The 16829-nt window shown below is 36.8% G+C and overlaps 1 protein-coding gene across 5 annotated transcripts in view; it reads right to left on the minus strand.

The window, feature by feature from the left end:
* LOC117396900 (DENN domain-containing protein 1A-like) overlaps positions 1 to 16829 on the minus strand; it is a 426143-nt gene that overhangs the window by 274145 nt on the left and 135169 nt on the right. For all 5 annotated transcript variants that reach the window (XM_059005297.1, XM_059005295.1, XM_059005296.1 and 2 more), the window contains exon 5: positions 7839 to 7958. In XM_059005297.1, coding sequence (XP_058861280.1) covers positions 7839 to 7958 — 120 coding nt within the window. The remainder of the gene's footprint in view (positions 1 to 7838; positions 7959 to 16829) is intronic.

The following is a 16829-nucleotide window of genomic DNA, read 5'->3' on the forward strand; positions in this document are numbered from 1 at the left end:
ACTGGCAGGGATTCACATCATCAAACAAGATCCTGTGATGGTTCACATTGTTTGTTTAATCTCCGGCCACTGGCAGGGATTCACATCATCAAACAAGATCCTGTGATGGTTCACATTGTTTGTTTAATCTCCGGCCACTGGCAGGGGATTCACCTCATCAAACAAGATCCTGTGATCACATTGTTTGTTTAATCTCCGGCCACTGGCAGGGATTCACATCATCAAACAAGATCCTGTGATGGTTCACATTGTTTGTTTAATCTACCCCAGCAGCTGTAGGAGGGAGTTCAGGAAGCCTCCACACTCTTATGTTTTCTGAAGAAGGAGAAGTGATAGATATTGTGTCTAAAGTCAACAGCCTGACAGTTTACATTTCCACTGCTTTGGGTTCCTTTTACCATTCAGTCAGAGTTGTGTAATGTCAGTCTGTCAGAAATAATGCTAAGAAACACAAAAAGATGGTACACAAAATAAAAGCGCCAAGGCCTCCTCCTTCTAATTGAATTTGTTCTTCAAGAAACATGTTGTCATTATTGCACTGCTCAGTGTTAATAAGGACTGGCACCTGGCTGGCTTAACACAGTGCAGGGATTGCTGTGAGATTCCAGAGAAAAAGAAAAAGACAAATACTTGGCTGGGTTCAAAGAACGTATTAGCTAAAGCTCATCTACAGAGAAAAATGGATCGCAACTGGGACTTTCATTTTCACGCACTATGAGCATACAGTGGTTATTATCAATGTATTAGATTTGATCATTTTCCAGGTAGATTTCATCAGGAGTTCACCAGAAACCTTGCAAAATACCCATTTCTGGCTAGCAACTACAAAAATTAGAAAACATGAAATAATTCTGTTTTTATTTATTATGTTAACACGTGCACCTCAGTATTGGTTATTCATTTGTTTATTTCATTAGGTTTCTACTATGCCATACATGTAGAACACATTGTAATTTATACATGAACAAGCTGTACACATGAAGTGTATGATGTACATGTCAGAACATTTCAATACTGTACAACAACTATAAACAGCCAATATGTTTATTTCCAAATAATAAGTAGAAAAATCAGAGGTCATATTAAATGGGTTTGATGATATTATTATGATCATTATCATTATTACTTTTGATTATAATGAGTATTATGAATACAGCTATGAGAAAAGATTAAACAATAAAATCTCTTCAGTCAAGAAAAAAGAAGGGAAAGAGAGGATGTGAATGAAGTCCATAAAATCATAAATAGTATAAATAAAGTTAATCAAAGAAAATACTTTTATAACATATACAGATATATAATTTAGCACAGCGAGTAGAACACGAGGGCATCACTGAAAGCTGAGAAAGTAAGTTTAGAACAGAAGGGAAGAAGCAATTTTTCACAGAAATGAATGGAACAGCCCACCAGGTGAAGTAGTAGGATCTAAAACACTGGAAACATTTTTAAAAGAGTAGCCTGTTCTATTAATTACGGTACATCCCCCTAGTAGAGGCGAATGGCTAACAAGAGACGAGCCTTGATGGGCCGGACGGCTTTTTCTTGTAATAGTATTAAGATTGTATGCACCTTTACAGGTTACTGTAGAAGCCTCCAGCTGGAACGGAAGCAGCAGTCTGGTTCAGACATCAACAGGGTATTCATGCTGAGTTAAGAGGTATCATGGCACAAGCAGGTTACGTTTCTGCTGCCGCTGTACAAACAGTGGCCTGTGCGTCCCTGAAGGGCTTGTTTGTCCCAATGCTTCATTGCTCTGCCAGTTGGCAACCCCAAGCCAGGAAACTGTCAATTTCAATTGAGCTTATGCGATGTAGTCCTATTAAAGAAGTCTTGCTGCTTAAGGGTCCACCTCTGTTTCCAAAGCATGGGAAAAGAGGGCTCTGCATTCCATAGATTTGAGCTGGCAACTTCCACTGACTAGAGCTTGTAGGGAGCCATCAATGAGCTTAACAAAGGCGTTCTGTGGCCACTTTCTGGCTGTCGTCCATGTCAACAGTTTGCAGAGTCAAAGGTCACACTAACTACATTTATTCCCAGCAGACCCTTGCTCTAAACACAAGCTGCAAGTAGTACAAATTTGGAATTTTTCTGTAATCCCCAGAGATATTTCTGATCCCTCCACATGTTTCTGCTCAATTAAAACAAAATCTCAACTTGCACCCTTTGAGGTAGAGAGAGAGTGGGAGGGAGAGAGGGGGAGCGAGGGAGGGGATGAGAGAGAGGGGGAGGAGGGAGTGCGAGGGAGCCTGCTATAAGCCTCTGCAGTAACAAGGTGCTGATGTACAAGTACAAGTGATTTCACAGGTTTCAGGGTTGATGACTCCCCACCCCTCTAAGCATTTCTGGTTACAGGCATCACATTCCGCGAATTGTTTTATAAATTAATTGAATACATAATGTTGATATAATGTAGTAATATTTATAAATAAACTGGTTTCAAGTCCCTATAAATAAATACATATTAAATATTGTTTCATTTATGTTTTATTAATTCAAATGTATATAGATAATTAAAATGTCAAAATGTAAGAAACTAATTTCACTTGCAAGTTAGATATGTTTAAATCTTGATTCCAAATAAAAACATTCATGCTATGTAGAGTTCAGCTACAAATACTAACAGAGACAAACTCTCCAGCTCATTTAGTCAAGTCTCTTTCATATAGACTCCACCCCACTTGGGAGCTGAGAGTTTGTACACACTATAACCGAGATGACTGTAATAAAACAGCAGCAGGGTTGCGTCGAGGAGGGTGTTAAGAGAGACAGACAGGGCATTATAGCCTTCAGACAAAACATGGAAAGTCACCGATTGAGTTTCAGCGTGGTGCAGAGATAGGATTTCCATGCAGGTATATGCCGGGGTGCAACATTCTAGTGCACATCCTTTAACTTCCCTACAGTACGAAGGATTTTGTGGTATTTTGATATACAGCTATTATGAATCCTCATAAATTGCAATTGAGAGTTACACATTTCCTATCTACAATTGCTTGCATAAATTAAATACATTGCAATAAATGTAATGTTCTTTTGTTCTTTCATGCCCCATTAATTTACTAATTCCAATACTTGAGACAGGTCTGGAACATCATAGTGATCTTAAGCAATGTGTTGTTCTTCTTGTTCATAAATGTCTCCTCTCTACTTACAGCTGGTCCTAGTAGTGCCACCAGCCAAGTTAGTCAAGAAGTTTGCCCCCAACATAGTCTTGATTAACACAGCCATTTTTCTAACATTGTTTCATATGTATATATATATATATATATATATATATATATATATATATATATATATATATATATGTTAAGGGCTAAACCTGGTGGTCTGGCGAGTCTAGTTCTGCCCGGGCCAGTCTAGTTTCGTCAAGGGCTTCTGGGCGAATCACGAAGTTACCACTTTTTTTCAGCAGTCGCCCGCGTCCAATCAGGCGAATCTAGACTGGCCCAAACTTGAAAAAGACGACGGGATGAAACCTGTTTTTTCAGCAGTTTTCACTGAATTTCGGGGCTAGCCCAAGCGAGTCTAGTTTTGTCCAGCGCTTCAACATCGATGCTGGGCCAATCTAGTTTTGCCTATGCCAATTATTTGGGAGAGTCTAGTTCTGCATTTCTACACTCTCCCCTGCCAGCTTCCAAGTGCGTGCCGGGATATCTGCCTCGCCTCCACTTCTGACAACAATGTAGCGACTGTGTGCTCGGTTTCCAGCGGCAGTTCTGGGCCAATCTAGATTCGCCTGAAAAAAAGTGTTAACTTCGGGATTCGCCAAGAAGCCCTTGACGAAACTAGATTGGCCCGGGCAAAACTAGACTCGCCAGCCCACCGGGTCTCGCCCTTAACATTATATATATATATATATATATATATATATATATATATATATATATATATATATATATATATATAAAAACATGTTTATGATCTGCAATAAATACACATCAGATGTTTAAGTTTTAATTCATGATCGTTTTATTACAGTATATTTAGTAATTTTAATTGAATAAAACATTTACTGTTTTTTTACTCTCTGGTATGCACATTGTATTTAAGACAACCTGATAAACCTGCCTTGTCCTCTGTATCCCTTCACATCCAATCACAAAAGGTTCTGTTGCGTAGGAATATGACAGCACACAGTTAAGTGGCACAGTAATCCTATAGTTTATACTACAGTTAGATTGTTAAGCATTACCAGCATGTAGTACCTGATTACACTTAACACTCAATAGCACAGTGATAAAAACCCAGCCGCTGCCTTGAAAGCACCAGACTGCTAATACCACACTACTAACACACTGTACAGTCAGACAGCGGGTAAACAGAGTAGCAGAGGCAGTGATAGCTGCATTGTTGGCATTCCTTAGCCTGCAATGTTTGCGCACAACAGGTCCTTGGAAAGAAGTCTTGCAATAAGGTTGTTCCTCGTAAATAGGATTTTAGTTCCTATGGAGCCTTATAAAAGTCTTCACTGTAAATGTGCACAGTAGTTTAGCACTTTTCCCTGTGCATTTACTATGCCAGTTTTTTTTTTTTTCATCATTATTTTTTATGCGCTGTACCATACACTGTGCTTCCCTATGCTTTACCTGTCTTTATTGCACTTTCCTATGCTTCTACTATAGGAAACGTTTATAGAGGAATTGCATTGAAGAGTGAATGCAGGTGTCTTGGTTGCTTACACAGTAGCGAGTGGGTTATTGTCCCATAGTTGCACAACACTGATACAACAGGTTACAATGAAGAGAGGAGTGGCAGATGGATATTCCTCTGGAATTGTTGTTTTTATTTTTTTGCCAAGTCTAGTTTTGCTAGTGCTTTGAAAATCAATACAAATTATTCAATGCTCATATGTTAAACTAACAATGTATAATCATGTAAAATATACCATGTCATCATTTGATATCATCTGTCATCCAAATTCGGTAATTACTGTGCAAAAACACAATATAAAAGCATTTTTACATTGATTCTTAACTCAAACATGGAAACAAATTACTGCTGTAATCTTTTAAACCCTTTTCCCCCCAACCATTCAAAAAACAAAAAAAAAATAAGATTCATTGAAGACTCTCTTTCTGATACAAATCATAAGAATCTGTTTGTCATATTTCTATGTACACTGTATATATAGTACTGCAGTCTCGCCTTTATCATGACAGTGTTCACTCCAAGTTTGTATGTAAAGTCATGTTACTGACATACTTGTGGAATGTAATGCAGTGGGGTATATGACTTTATTTAAATTGCCTCTTAATGTTAGTTTTTTTTTTGTTTTTATTGTTTTTCCAATTCTCTTACTATTTTATGATCTTCTCAATCATTCTGAGTGGTTGTGGCTTCTGTTGCTCTAATATTGAGTTATCATTGTTCTCTAAATCTGTTTGTGGTCGTCTGGAGAATCCTAAGTGCCAGGAACAGAATTCCTTGTTCCATTCAAACCGTGTAGCAATGGGAGCATTCACGTCTGGCAGCCCCACCTACTCCACATATAAATATAAGCTCAAAGCAGGTAATGCCAGGTGAAGTGGGATTTAGAGAAAAAGTAGCTGCCCAGAACCACTCAGAATTATTGCAAACACCATGGAATAGTAAATGGAAAATGCAAGTAAAGCAACGTGACTTACTCTTTACCTCCCAAGTATCTATCAACTGTCTTTTTGAGCTATACTATACTATAGTTTAACTGCTAATTACAAATTAAACAGTATTTACTTGATTTTAATATATCAACATGAAACACCTAGAGTACGTTTGCCCAACACTAGTATTTTTTCCTCCACAGTGCCACAAATACACAATTCATTCAGTACAGTACAGCATAGAATCTACAAAGACACAGGAGGAATCTATTCTCTTGTACACAATAGCGCACAACAGGACACAATCCAGCAGCAGTTCATTGTTCCTGGTTGATTCAGCTAATCAGGACGGGGCTGGATATGTTCTCACATCGGCTGTCTTGTCAGGAACAGCAGCCCCATAAACAAATAGGTTTGGAATCAAATGTTTTTGCTTTAATATGTGTTTTACTCTTGATGCCCGAACAGCTTGGAAGCAGCACATTATGATAAATAATTCACCTTTGACAGCAGACCTACATAAAGGCACTTGCCTTTGATGCATGGGTTATGTAGCCCATCACCAGAATCTGTGTGGCATATTTATCACATCTCACCACTCCCTGCTGTGTATCCTTTAGAAAGCCGCGCAAAATGTATTTTCTTTCTTCTCTGAAGAGTAGTTAAAGATGCCGCGTAACCTTTCTGAAATAATTGTCTCAAGTTTTTTTTCTTTTCTTTTCAGTGCTTCATCTTGTTTTGAACTGTGAACCACAGAGTCAAGCATAACAGTAGGGCAAACCGTGTTTCTTGTCGAAAGACATTTTCTTGTTGGAAAAGCACATTTTGTTTTTAAGATTTGGAACACTATCAACAACTTGTGCTAAAGAATGTCTACTGCAATTTTCACCACAATTAGATAAACTCCACTGCAGAGAATCCCACCCACCTGCCTGCCTGTTCCATTAGAAATACTGGGGTTTCAAAACAACAGAGACAGATAGTAATACAAACTGTGTGTGTGTGTGATCAGTTACTCTCCAAACATTGGTTACATACCAGTTTATGCAGAGCCAAGCAAACAAAATGGTACACGCTAAGATGTTATGGATTAGCTGAAGTGGTTTTAAAGAACCCCGGAGTGCAAATACTTGTTTGTTTGTTTTTAAACTCAAATTAGGGGCATTCCTTTAGTTTAGTTTAAAGTATTGTGTTAATATATATTTTTTCATATTCAAATATTGAATAGTTATACCTATACACATAAATGTGGTGCACCTGGAAAAATGTATATTTTACAGACTGAATTCGGGATCTCATATTAGTACAGCTTAACATATGTCATTAATAGAAAATACACATATACCCTTATAAAAAGACCCCTAGTAAAAGCACAGCAAAGTGTAATAAAGCACATCACTTTGAAGCCCAGAGGCAAGGTAAAGCATATTATACCATGGTAAACTATGAATAGCAGAACAATGGGAAAAACATGGGAAAACAGAAAAACTACAGTGCACATTTCTGTGGTAACATTTTCTAAGGGGGCTTTATTTTAAAATTCTTATCAAAGAATCCATTCCTAATATATTGACCCCAAAACATAGGTAGAGACCACCATATAGAGTAATACAGATCAGGTTACCAGCCATTTTGCTCATCAAGAGTCATTTGGATGCTCATTATACGTTGGGACACTTTTACTGCAGCCTCTAAACTAAGACTCCCGGTGACAGTGTGTTCACGATGGAGCACTCATGGTAATCCTTGCAATGAAAAAGCCTCTGGGTGCAGAATTGAGGACTGCACTGGGAAGTGAATTGACCCTGTAAGGGAACTGAAACGAGCTTCATATAAGACACAAACAAGCAAGATAAGCACGTCAGCCCCCATTACTTAGAGAGATCCAATTCTCTTCTCATGTAAAATATAAATAAATACGAAAATGTATGTGACAGCATACACACAAGCCTGCAGGATAGTTTGAAATATATGGTGTGTGACTGCTCGTTGTGTGTGGTCAAGGGAAGACATTTCAATAAACCGAACACCTAGGGTGTTTATTTCAGCATTGCTCCAAAGATATAAGAAAACAGTCCTTATAACAGACGCCATGTCAAAGAGTGTCATTGCCCTCAGAAGAGATGTGAAAAGGGCACTTCGCTTCCTCCAAATTGTAGTGTCTTGTTTGGGAACGGATATGAAACAGTGACCCTGACAGCTGGGTGTTGAATTGCTGACACGGTTTCTCAAGCCCACCCGTAGCCACACTCTCCTTACCTCAGGATACAAAAGCAGCTTCTGGCTCCAGAAGATAATCGGCAGAAGCCAAACCTCTGCTTGCTGTCAATGTCAGTGAGCACAAACGTGAAGTTCTGGCCGACTTGGCTGACCGTTAGGCTGAAAAGAAAGAAAAAAAACATTATTTCTTCTCACCCCCCAGACCCTGCTTGAATCACATCTTGTCCCATCCCGTCCTCCCGTCCCTCCACGCCCGAGTCAGTGAACCTGCCACACTTCCTTTTAGCTATGCTACTGCTTTTACGGAAATGAACTTTTCCAGACATACTGCCACATTGCACTGCTAGCCTCTTCATTCCTTTGTACCTCTGCATGCTTGCTTGTGTTCACGGAATAAGAAAGAAAGAAAGAAAGAAAGAAAGAAAAAGAAAAGGCATCTGATAAAATAATCAAAAACGTTAATTTAGTTAGTCATTAATAACAATTAAAATTATCTTAGGCTGTAAAAATCTATTCAGATTTTTATTCTGGTTTACCGTTTCCATACATTAATGCGTTATACAGAATCCTGCTATTTTGACAGAAACAGGGAGATGCAGCTTTTATATACCTCAGGGATTCAATCTGGATAACAATACCATTCGAGTGAGGGACATTTTCACAGTGTGTGCTCCAGATGTTTTCGGTTAAAATTACAACATTTTTGGTATACTGGTCAGTTACATGGTTCATATGACAAGCACAGGTAATTAATGCCAATTTAAATACAGAGAAAGGTGACAAATGTAATGTGTTTACTGGCTAGGAAGACCACTTAGTTCAGGTGTTAATACAAGTTTAAAACAGCAACAATTTAAATATAACTACCTGGTTCACTAGATACCACAAGCGTCTGTCTCTAAACTGCTGTCCCCCTCTTCAACTTGTCACGGTTAATACACACAGAACTGAAAGCAAACTAAGCTACCATTCAGTCGTAACAAATGCTGCTAATGACTGAACTGCACTACCGAGCAGCAGACAGGCCCTCCGGATCATGCATGTTCCATAGTTATACTCAGGAGCATTGTAGCTTGTTTTGAATGCAAAACCATGTGAAATAATGGTGGTTTTGTTTACTTTAAAAGTTGCTTCAATGTACTGGTAAAATAATGAAATGCACTGGGTTATTTCAAAAGATATTAAAAAAGCGTGCTGAAAAAAAATATAATACTTAGAAATAATTTAAAATCCTGAAAGGAGTTGACATATAGTTAACCCTACTTATTACACAAGCTCACTCACAAGAGTCAATATAGTTTTTAACATGTATTCAACAAAGAAAAGTTTTTATTTTATACAGCATCTATATTTCAATCAGGTTGAACCTTGCCTTTTTATATTTCTTATTCTGAACTATAAACTAAATCCATTTATCAGATATAGTATTAGTCTAAAACATTCAGTAAAATCAGATCTTTAAGTAGCACAAGTCATGAATTCTCATGCAATTGCATTGTTAAAACAGGCTATTTAACAGCTGCTCATGCACTGAATGGTAACTTCTTATTAGATGGAAATGGCCTTGCTGGATAGTGGCGACCATCAGCCATCCATCAACTGAAACTGGCTTGCAACAGGGAAATGCACCCTTTATACATTATAGCATCCAGGTCATTGATTGGTATATCAAATGAAACATACCTGAAGGACATCCCAACATACACAATGCTGTGTTCTATATTGCACAGGCGTGTGTCCTAAACTCATGATATGAATCACTGTAATTTAGGCAGGAACATGCACTGTAGGCCGTAGCCAGAGGCAGCTTATCTCCAGCACTGATGTTGGAAACAATGTTTATAATATCACAGAAATAAATCTCTGTGGAGACCTCAAAGTGTGTGCTTTGCTGGTATAAACAAAAAATTATGTTTGTGTTTCAAACTAGTAATGCTTGTGGGTGCTCCCTAGTTTTCCTTCGGAAGATAAGCAAAAAGGGCTTTTTATATATATTTTCTCATCTCTGCCTCCTAGCAGCTAAACAGTTACACCCCCCTGGACTTGAGCACTTGTGCTTTCGACTAAAATAAACTGCTGATTTGTTTATCACCTAGAGAGGGCGCTAGCATTCAGCATCTGTATCAGTTACTGTGGAAGTTTGAATGCAGAGGTGAGTCAGATCCTTCATGTAGTAATTAGCTGTCTGGCAAACTTAAACAAAATGAACTGTTAACTATAAAAGAGTGTTTGCGTGATGCATTACCAGAACCAATACAACTAAACAAAGAAGAGTCTACTGGACTGTTTTACTTGCAATTAATGTTTGTTATTGTAGCAACAAATACAAGCAAGCAGGATTCAATCCTTTACATTTCCACTCATGTTACACTAAATCTTCAAAAGCACTCTTGGGCTGCTCTAGTACAGTAATGAGCTGATTTACATCTCTTTCTCAGGTACATCAAGGCCTTTAATGCAAAGAAATAAGCTATGGTATCATTATAACACCGCATCAAACTGAGATTGCAAAAGCACAAGATAAATTACCTGCTTAATGGGTCATATTTTTAACCGTTTCTGTTTTTCCTTTGTTTTGGGGTTTTTAAATATACTGAACATAGTGCATCATACTGTACTTTCCAGACACAAATAGAACACAAAAGATAATGAAATTAGACACAAAGCATGCTGCTGTTTCCTTGAATTTATTGAATTCATTATTTGTTAATGCTAATCCAAATTAGGACCTTGTTCAGAGCAGTTCACTGGTCGTAATCGGTACCATTCTAAAAATGTCTCGTCTTCTAGTCTTTGTTTAATGTTTTTCATAATAAGTAATCGTAATTTCAATACAAAATATAGAGACCGTTTGAAATGTTTTACTTATTTAGCACAGAATTATGATATTACAGTTTGGCAGCTATCAGCATGCATTTCATTATGATGGGTACATTCAGAAGTTTGCCAATAACCTGGTAAAATAAACACTAAAACACAGATGAAAGGCTGAACAGGAAATAGGCCTGTTTTACTGTGTGGAACTCCACATATTGTACAATACACAGAGTAATCATTCATCACAAACATCAGTAAAGCACGTTGGGGAAATTCACCAAGATATTGTATTCACAGTTTTATAGCACCATTTCTTTCCTGAAAAAATAAAACGCATCATGAAAACATGAAATAATTTAAGCATTTAATGTAAGACTTCTCTGGCATTCTTGAGTTGTTTATTTCTACTTGTGGTACATTAACAATTGTTTGCAGTAGAAGTTCAATATGCAGTTTTTGTATTGTGTACGGTGCTACTACTTATGTCAGAAGACTTCAACACTGCACAACAACTTTAGACATCACCTTAGATGTAACCTGTCCCAACTGTGTTTTAACTGACATTAACCACAGTTCTAATCACCTTGATAACAACAACGCAATATTATCAGAAGCTCTTGTGCTCTACCATTATATGTAGGATAATGTGGAGATAATAGCAAGCCTGTCATTGAACAGGGTGGAATAGGATTCTTTTGCTGTTTCCAATACTGTAATACTGCATTTCTAATGGGGAGGAGGCATCATCAGACTCTAAACAGAACAGCACTCTCAATAAAGTAGTAGCTATATTTTTTCAACTGTTTCTTCAACAGTATTTGTAAAATAAATCTTTCCATTTACATGACATTTAAATGGATGTAAAGGAATTTAAATGCATACGTAGATCCTAGTCTAACCAGATAAAAACCAGACTTCACACATACAAATCAAAAGCACACAATAAAAACACAATAGTATTGCATAGAATGGTAAACGATCCCACAATGTGACATGACTTGCAGTATTACAACAGAAGACAACAGAAACAGAGACGAAAGCCCTAATACAAATCTCAATGAATATTTTCACTATCAGTGAATCACATAGCCACCACTGTTCAAACTGTTCTGTCTTGTTACTTTAAAGGCCAGGAAGCTTCATTTTCTTCAGTTACTTACCTTTTTTTCTGCAATGGCTTTTATTGCAATTACTTGAACATTGTGTTAAAATGCTTTGACTGAGTTCAGGAGCTGCTCTTCATTTCTAGTTGCCTGCCATAGACACGTGTAAGATTATGTTTGTAAAACAGTGCAGTGCCAGCAAAACAAAAGGAAACTTCATCCAAGTGCAAATTACAAGATGGGTCTTACTGTTATAAAGACATTTGGGATAATCTAGCCTCCGTTACACATATCTATGACAGGCAACCAGAACTGAAGAAACACTAAACACTAAACACTGGTGAAAGCACTGATACACCGTAACATAATAGTACACACAGTATTTGAGTAACTGCGATTTGAACAACTCTGAATGACCTCAAACATCATAAAACCATAAGGGGACAGTAAAAAAAAAAAAATAAAGAAGAAAATGAAATAGGAAAACGCAGGTTGAGATGTACAGTATAATAACCTTGCAGACGCAGGTTGAGATGTACAGTATAATAACCTTGCAGACGCAGGTTGAGATGTACAGTATAATAACCTTGCAGACGCAGGTTGAGATGTACAGTATAATAACCTTGCAGACGCAGGTTGAGATGTACAGTATAATAACCTTGCAGACGCAGGTTGAGATGTACAGTATAATAACCTTGCAGACGCAGGTTGAGATGTACAGTATAATAACCTTGCAGACGCAGGTTGAGATGTACACTATATTAATGACAATACATGTACTATTGGCATGTGTGGTCTTATTCTCACAACACAAAAAGGACTACACAATATAAAAAGATTTCGGTAGCAGACAAACTTGAACTAAGAGTTTTATACTATATGTTAAAATAAAATTGCTTAATTTCTACATCAAACTGCAAAACGTCAAACTGCAAAATATCACAAATACATTCATAATATGTGAGGCACTTCCAACTGAATACAAAACACACTCGATCTGTAGCGTAGTAAACAGTGATTTTATTTTTTATTCTGGATTTTTTTTTTATGTATTATTGTGTAAAATATATGAAGGTTTCATTTACTACTTATCAACACAATAACTGAGATTATTCAACACATTTAATCGTCATTCACTATCTACAGGACTGTCTGACATTTTCTTGCAAGTATTTTGTTGATGTTTGAAAGATCAATTCACACGGAAATAAGCTCTCCAGGTCCCTTCACAGTTAATGAAACAAAGCTGTAAAAAGCACATGGAGTATACCTGAGGACAGAACAAGGCTCCACATTCTGAAGAGGGCCTACAGCTGTTAGAAAAAAAAAAAAAAAGAATTGCCTTTCATCTAAGACTGACTGGGACATCACGTTCAGTTTTAATTTCCTGAGATCCCTAAACAAACAGTACTTTATTTTTCTGTTCTACAACATAACATGTAAACAATTTTTACAATACTTTTAATGGGGCTACCAAACACCGTATTTTCAAAAATGTACTTCTCTTTTGTCACATTCTTATTTTTTCCTATGTAGGCCCACTTGAGAAAATGTGGCCACTTTTCCTAATTGGCATCCATTTTTAATGTGAGCGCCATCTATGAACAACTTCAGACTTCAATGTGCTGTTAAGCATTATGAGATGTGATGCATATTACAAAGATGATATTGGTGCTCAAATTCAGAAATGGATGCAAAGTCCATTACCTTACAATTAGAAGAATTGCACAAGTGGGCCTACAAACACTTGGGCAAAGTAAGAATCTGGAAATAGAGAAGTTCATTTCTGCAAATATAATCCATTTGATAGTTTCATTAAAGGTGAAACAACTTCCAGAGTACATTTTTCATTTTTGCCCGTCACTTGAAAGCAGAATTCCCATCTTGTCCCTTTACTAACATTCGTTGGGGTTATTACTTAGGAGGGCACCTATATACAATATATATATATTGGCCAGCTACCACTTTCTATATGGAGGACTGTGACATGCGCTCAGTGTTTCATTAACACACAGAAAATAAAAAGGTTGAACAAAACAGAAGACAGGACACGGCACTTTACGCCAAAATAAATAGACAAACAAAACGGACTAACACTTAAACAAATGATGGACTAACAGACAAACAAACACGGTGAGTAAAAATAAACAAACAAGTATTGTGCTGGTCCTACCAGCATGCAATAGCAATTGTTACTCTTTTATATTTCTCCTCCTCTCTCTCCCGTTCACTACTCACCGAACACCCAACCCCGAGTGAGCAAAACGTGCATCTATATATATATACTGTTGTGCCGGGATTCAATTACTAATTAATTATTCACTTGAATCCCAGCACGTGAACTAATTCTGTGCAACCCCATGCTCACATATTAAATACTTTAAATGCACGTGCAGTGATGTGCAATCCTTGAGCTTAAATACAATTATACATTTTAAATAACTTGTGCTGCACACACCCATTTATATCCCGTGCAGCCACATCTATACACCAACATTAACACACCACACGCAACATACAACACAAAAATGCACACAGGGGCATATGTAGATCTCCCTCTAGCAGGACAATGTTTCTTTAAATATTGTGAAATAGCAGACATTTACATATGTCAAAGTACTGATGCAAATAGAGTTAAATGAACAGATTGGTTTATTGTTGGGACAAACTCACCCTACACTATGTATAGATACACACTTTTTACTGTAAATGAATCTTTTGAATCCACTGTAGCTCTTATTAACACAAGCAGTATTATCACTGAACTCCCCTTTCTTATTTAGAAAATTTGCTGTTTATAGTTTTATTTGAGATAGGCAGATATTTTAAGTAGAACTGTGTAGGTGAAAAGCTGGGGCTGCTTTCTGTTACTCTGTTTCCTCGAGATTTATCTGCATCATTATATCTGAAACATTTGCATATCCCAGATTTAAAAATAAACTAATAACCAACGCACAATATGAGTACTAGTGCTGATTATAAGAGGTAAGGGAATAGATTGTAAAGCACTGGTTAGCACTCCTTCAAGTAGGAATACCATTTGTTTTCTACAACAATAGCTTCTTTTCATAGACACAGGGACTTAGCTTGTCAGCTACTCAGCTTTCTCTTTATCTATTCGACACAGTGCCTGCGAGGTGGTTGTGAAAATGTCTTCAGAAATTCCTGCTGTATTGCATTGTGTTTCTATCACTGCTATATGCCAATTGCACAGACAAGGTATAGAGGCACTCCAGGATGCATTTGAGTACGCTCCAGGGAAACCAAACCAGTTCTTTAGATTAGTGATTTGTTTGGAATATTGGTCACAATCTGTACCATATTCAAAATGCCTTTTTTGTAAATTTTCTAAACATATATTTAAATCAAAACCAGTAATAAGACCTGACACAGAGGGCATTACCAGGCATTATGGACCGTTTAGGTACCGTATCCAAATGGTCCATAATGCCTGTTGATGCCTTATTGCTTTTACACTTCAATGTTACAACATAATTCAATTATCATTTTTATTTATTTTAACTATTTATTGTATAGCAATGTTGCATATGAACTTCTCTATACAATGTGTACAAAACAGCATTTTTAAAACACAGTTTTGCCATTGTATTACTGATTACATTTTTTCTTAATGGCCTGCAAGTATATCAGATATTTGTTTCACTCACATTGGCTGGACCTGGTCTGCTTCGTGGATAAAGATAAAAAGCTGTCGGATTCTTCAGACATTTCATTCTATTTTTCTCCAGTGACTTGATGGGGCCCTCATACATTTAATAACCAGATTTTGATATAAAAAACATGCCCCTTTTAAAAGGACTCCTACGCATTGCATTGCAGTACAGAGGCACTGGGGCAGCTGCTCAGTTGGTGCCTTCCTCTTTCGACAGGCGGTTTACAGTGAGAGATGGTGTTTTTAGAGGCACATGTTGAACCACCAAGTCAGCGATTCGCTATTTTAACAAAACAATGCAGCACAAGTTCACTTGATTTGAATTGTGATGTTATTTTAACATAATAATTGACATATTTTTTTACTCAAAGTTAGTTTGCGTACACAGTATTTGTCAGTTTGTCTGTACTGCTTGTACAGCGTCAGTAGACATCTCCGAGACCCTTGTAGCATTTTCATTTATTCATTCTTCAACTGACATGTTATTAAAAAGGGTTTCGCTTCCTTTAAAACAACATTCTGTTACAAATAAAACTGGCGGAGCGATATTGTTTGATTTGTTTTTGTGATGCGGTTACACACATTCGAAGAGCATATACTAGGGAGTATTTAATGTGTACAGCTGCTGTCAGTGCTTTTTATTAGGATAGAAAGGTTACAAAACAGGGATCGGATTAGCGAGAATTTAAAGTTTTGTACACTTACAAAAAAATGTGTTTGTTTTTTCCTTCTTAAGAAAAAGACTATGCATAGAAACAGAAAATGCATAGTGAATCTGTTCCTTTGTTTAGCAGTATGTAATGAAAACATAGGAGGGGGGTAATTTCATCACAATACAAATAACCATTTAAACCCCTTTAACATTTGAAACATCCATTCCCTGTTGAGACACAATGGCATGGTACATCACATCGCTCTTTGTCATGCCATGGCTTTTAAGCTACAGCTTTCGCCAGCAATGTCCAAAGACAGTCGTGTTTTTGTAGTACAATGTTCCATTTATCCTAGTTTATTCCTTGTAGATTTAACTTTAAAAACACTGAACACATGAATATATATATATATATATATATATATATATATATATATATATATATATATATATATATATATATATATATAGTAGTTTCAGACTATTTACTTCAAGTACAAGAAAACAACTGCATACAAACTGCACAGGTACAAATGACTCGGGTAACATTTTTGGTGGCATATTTTAATGTAAAAGACCACAGTAGAATAAGAATTGTATTATAATATCATTTTCGAAATGACAAATTATGTAAATGACAGGCTAAAAAGAAGAGAATGTGCACCAAAACCCCAAAAACTAATAAGAATTAAAAATGAAAACATACATTAATATTTAAAATGTTACGAAACAAAGGCACTGGGTGTGAATCTTCTCTCTATAAATGATATCAATATCTATGAAGC

Source organism: Acipenser ruthenus, chromosome 31 (genome assembly GCF_902713425.1).
Source record: "Acipenser ruthenus chromosome 31, fAciRut3.2 maternal haplotype, whole genome shotgun sequence".
In the NCBI taxonomy this organism is placed as follows: domain Eukaryota; kingdom Metazoa; phylum Chordata; class Actinopteri; order Acipenseriformes; family Acipenseridae; genus Acipenser; species Acipenser ruthenus.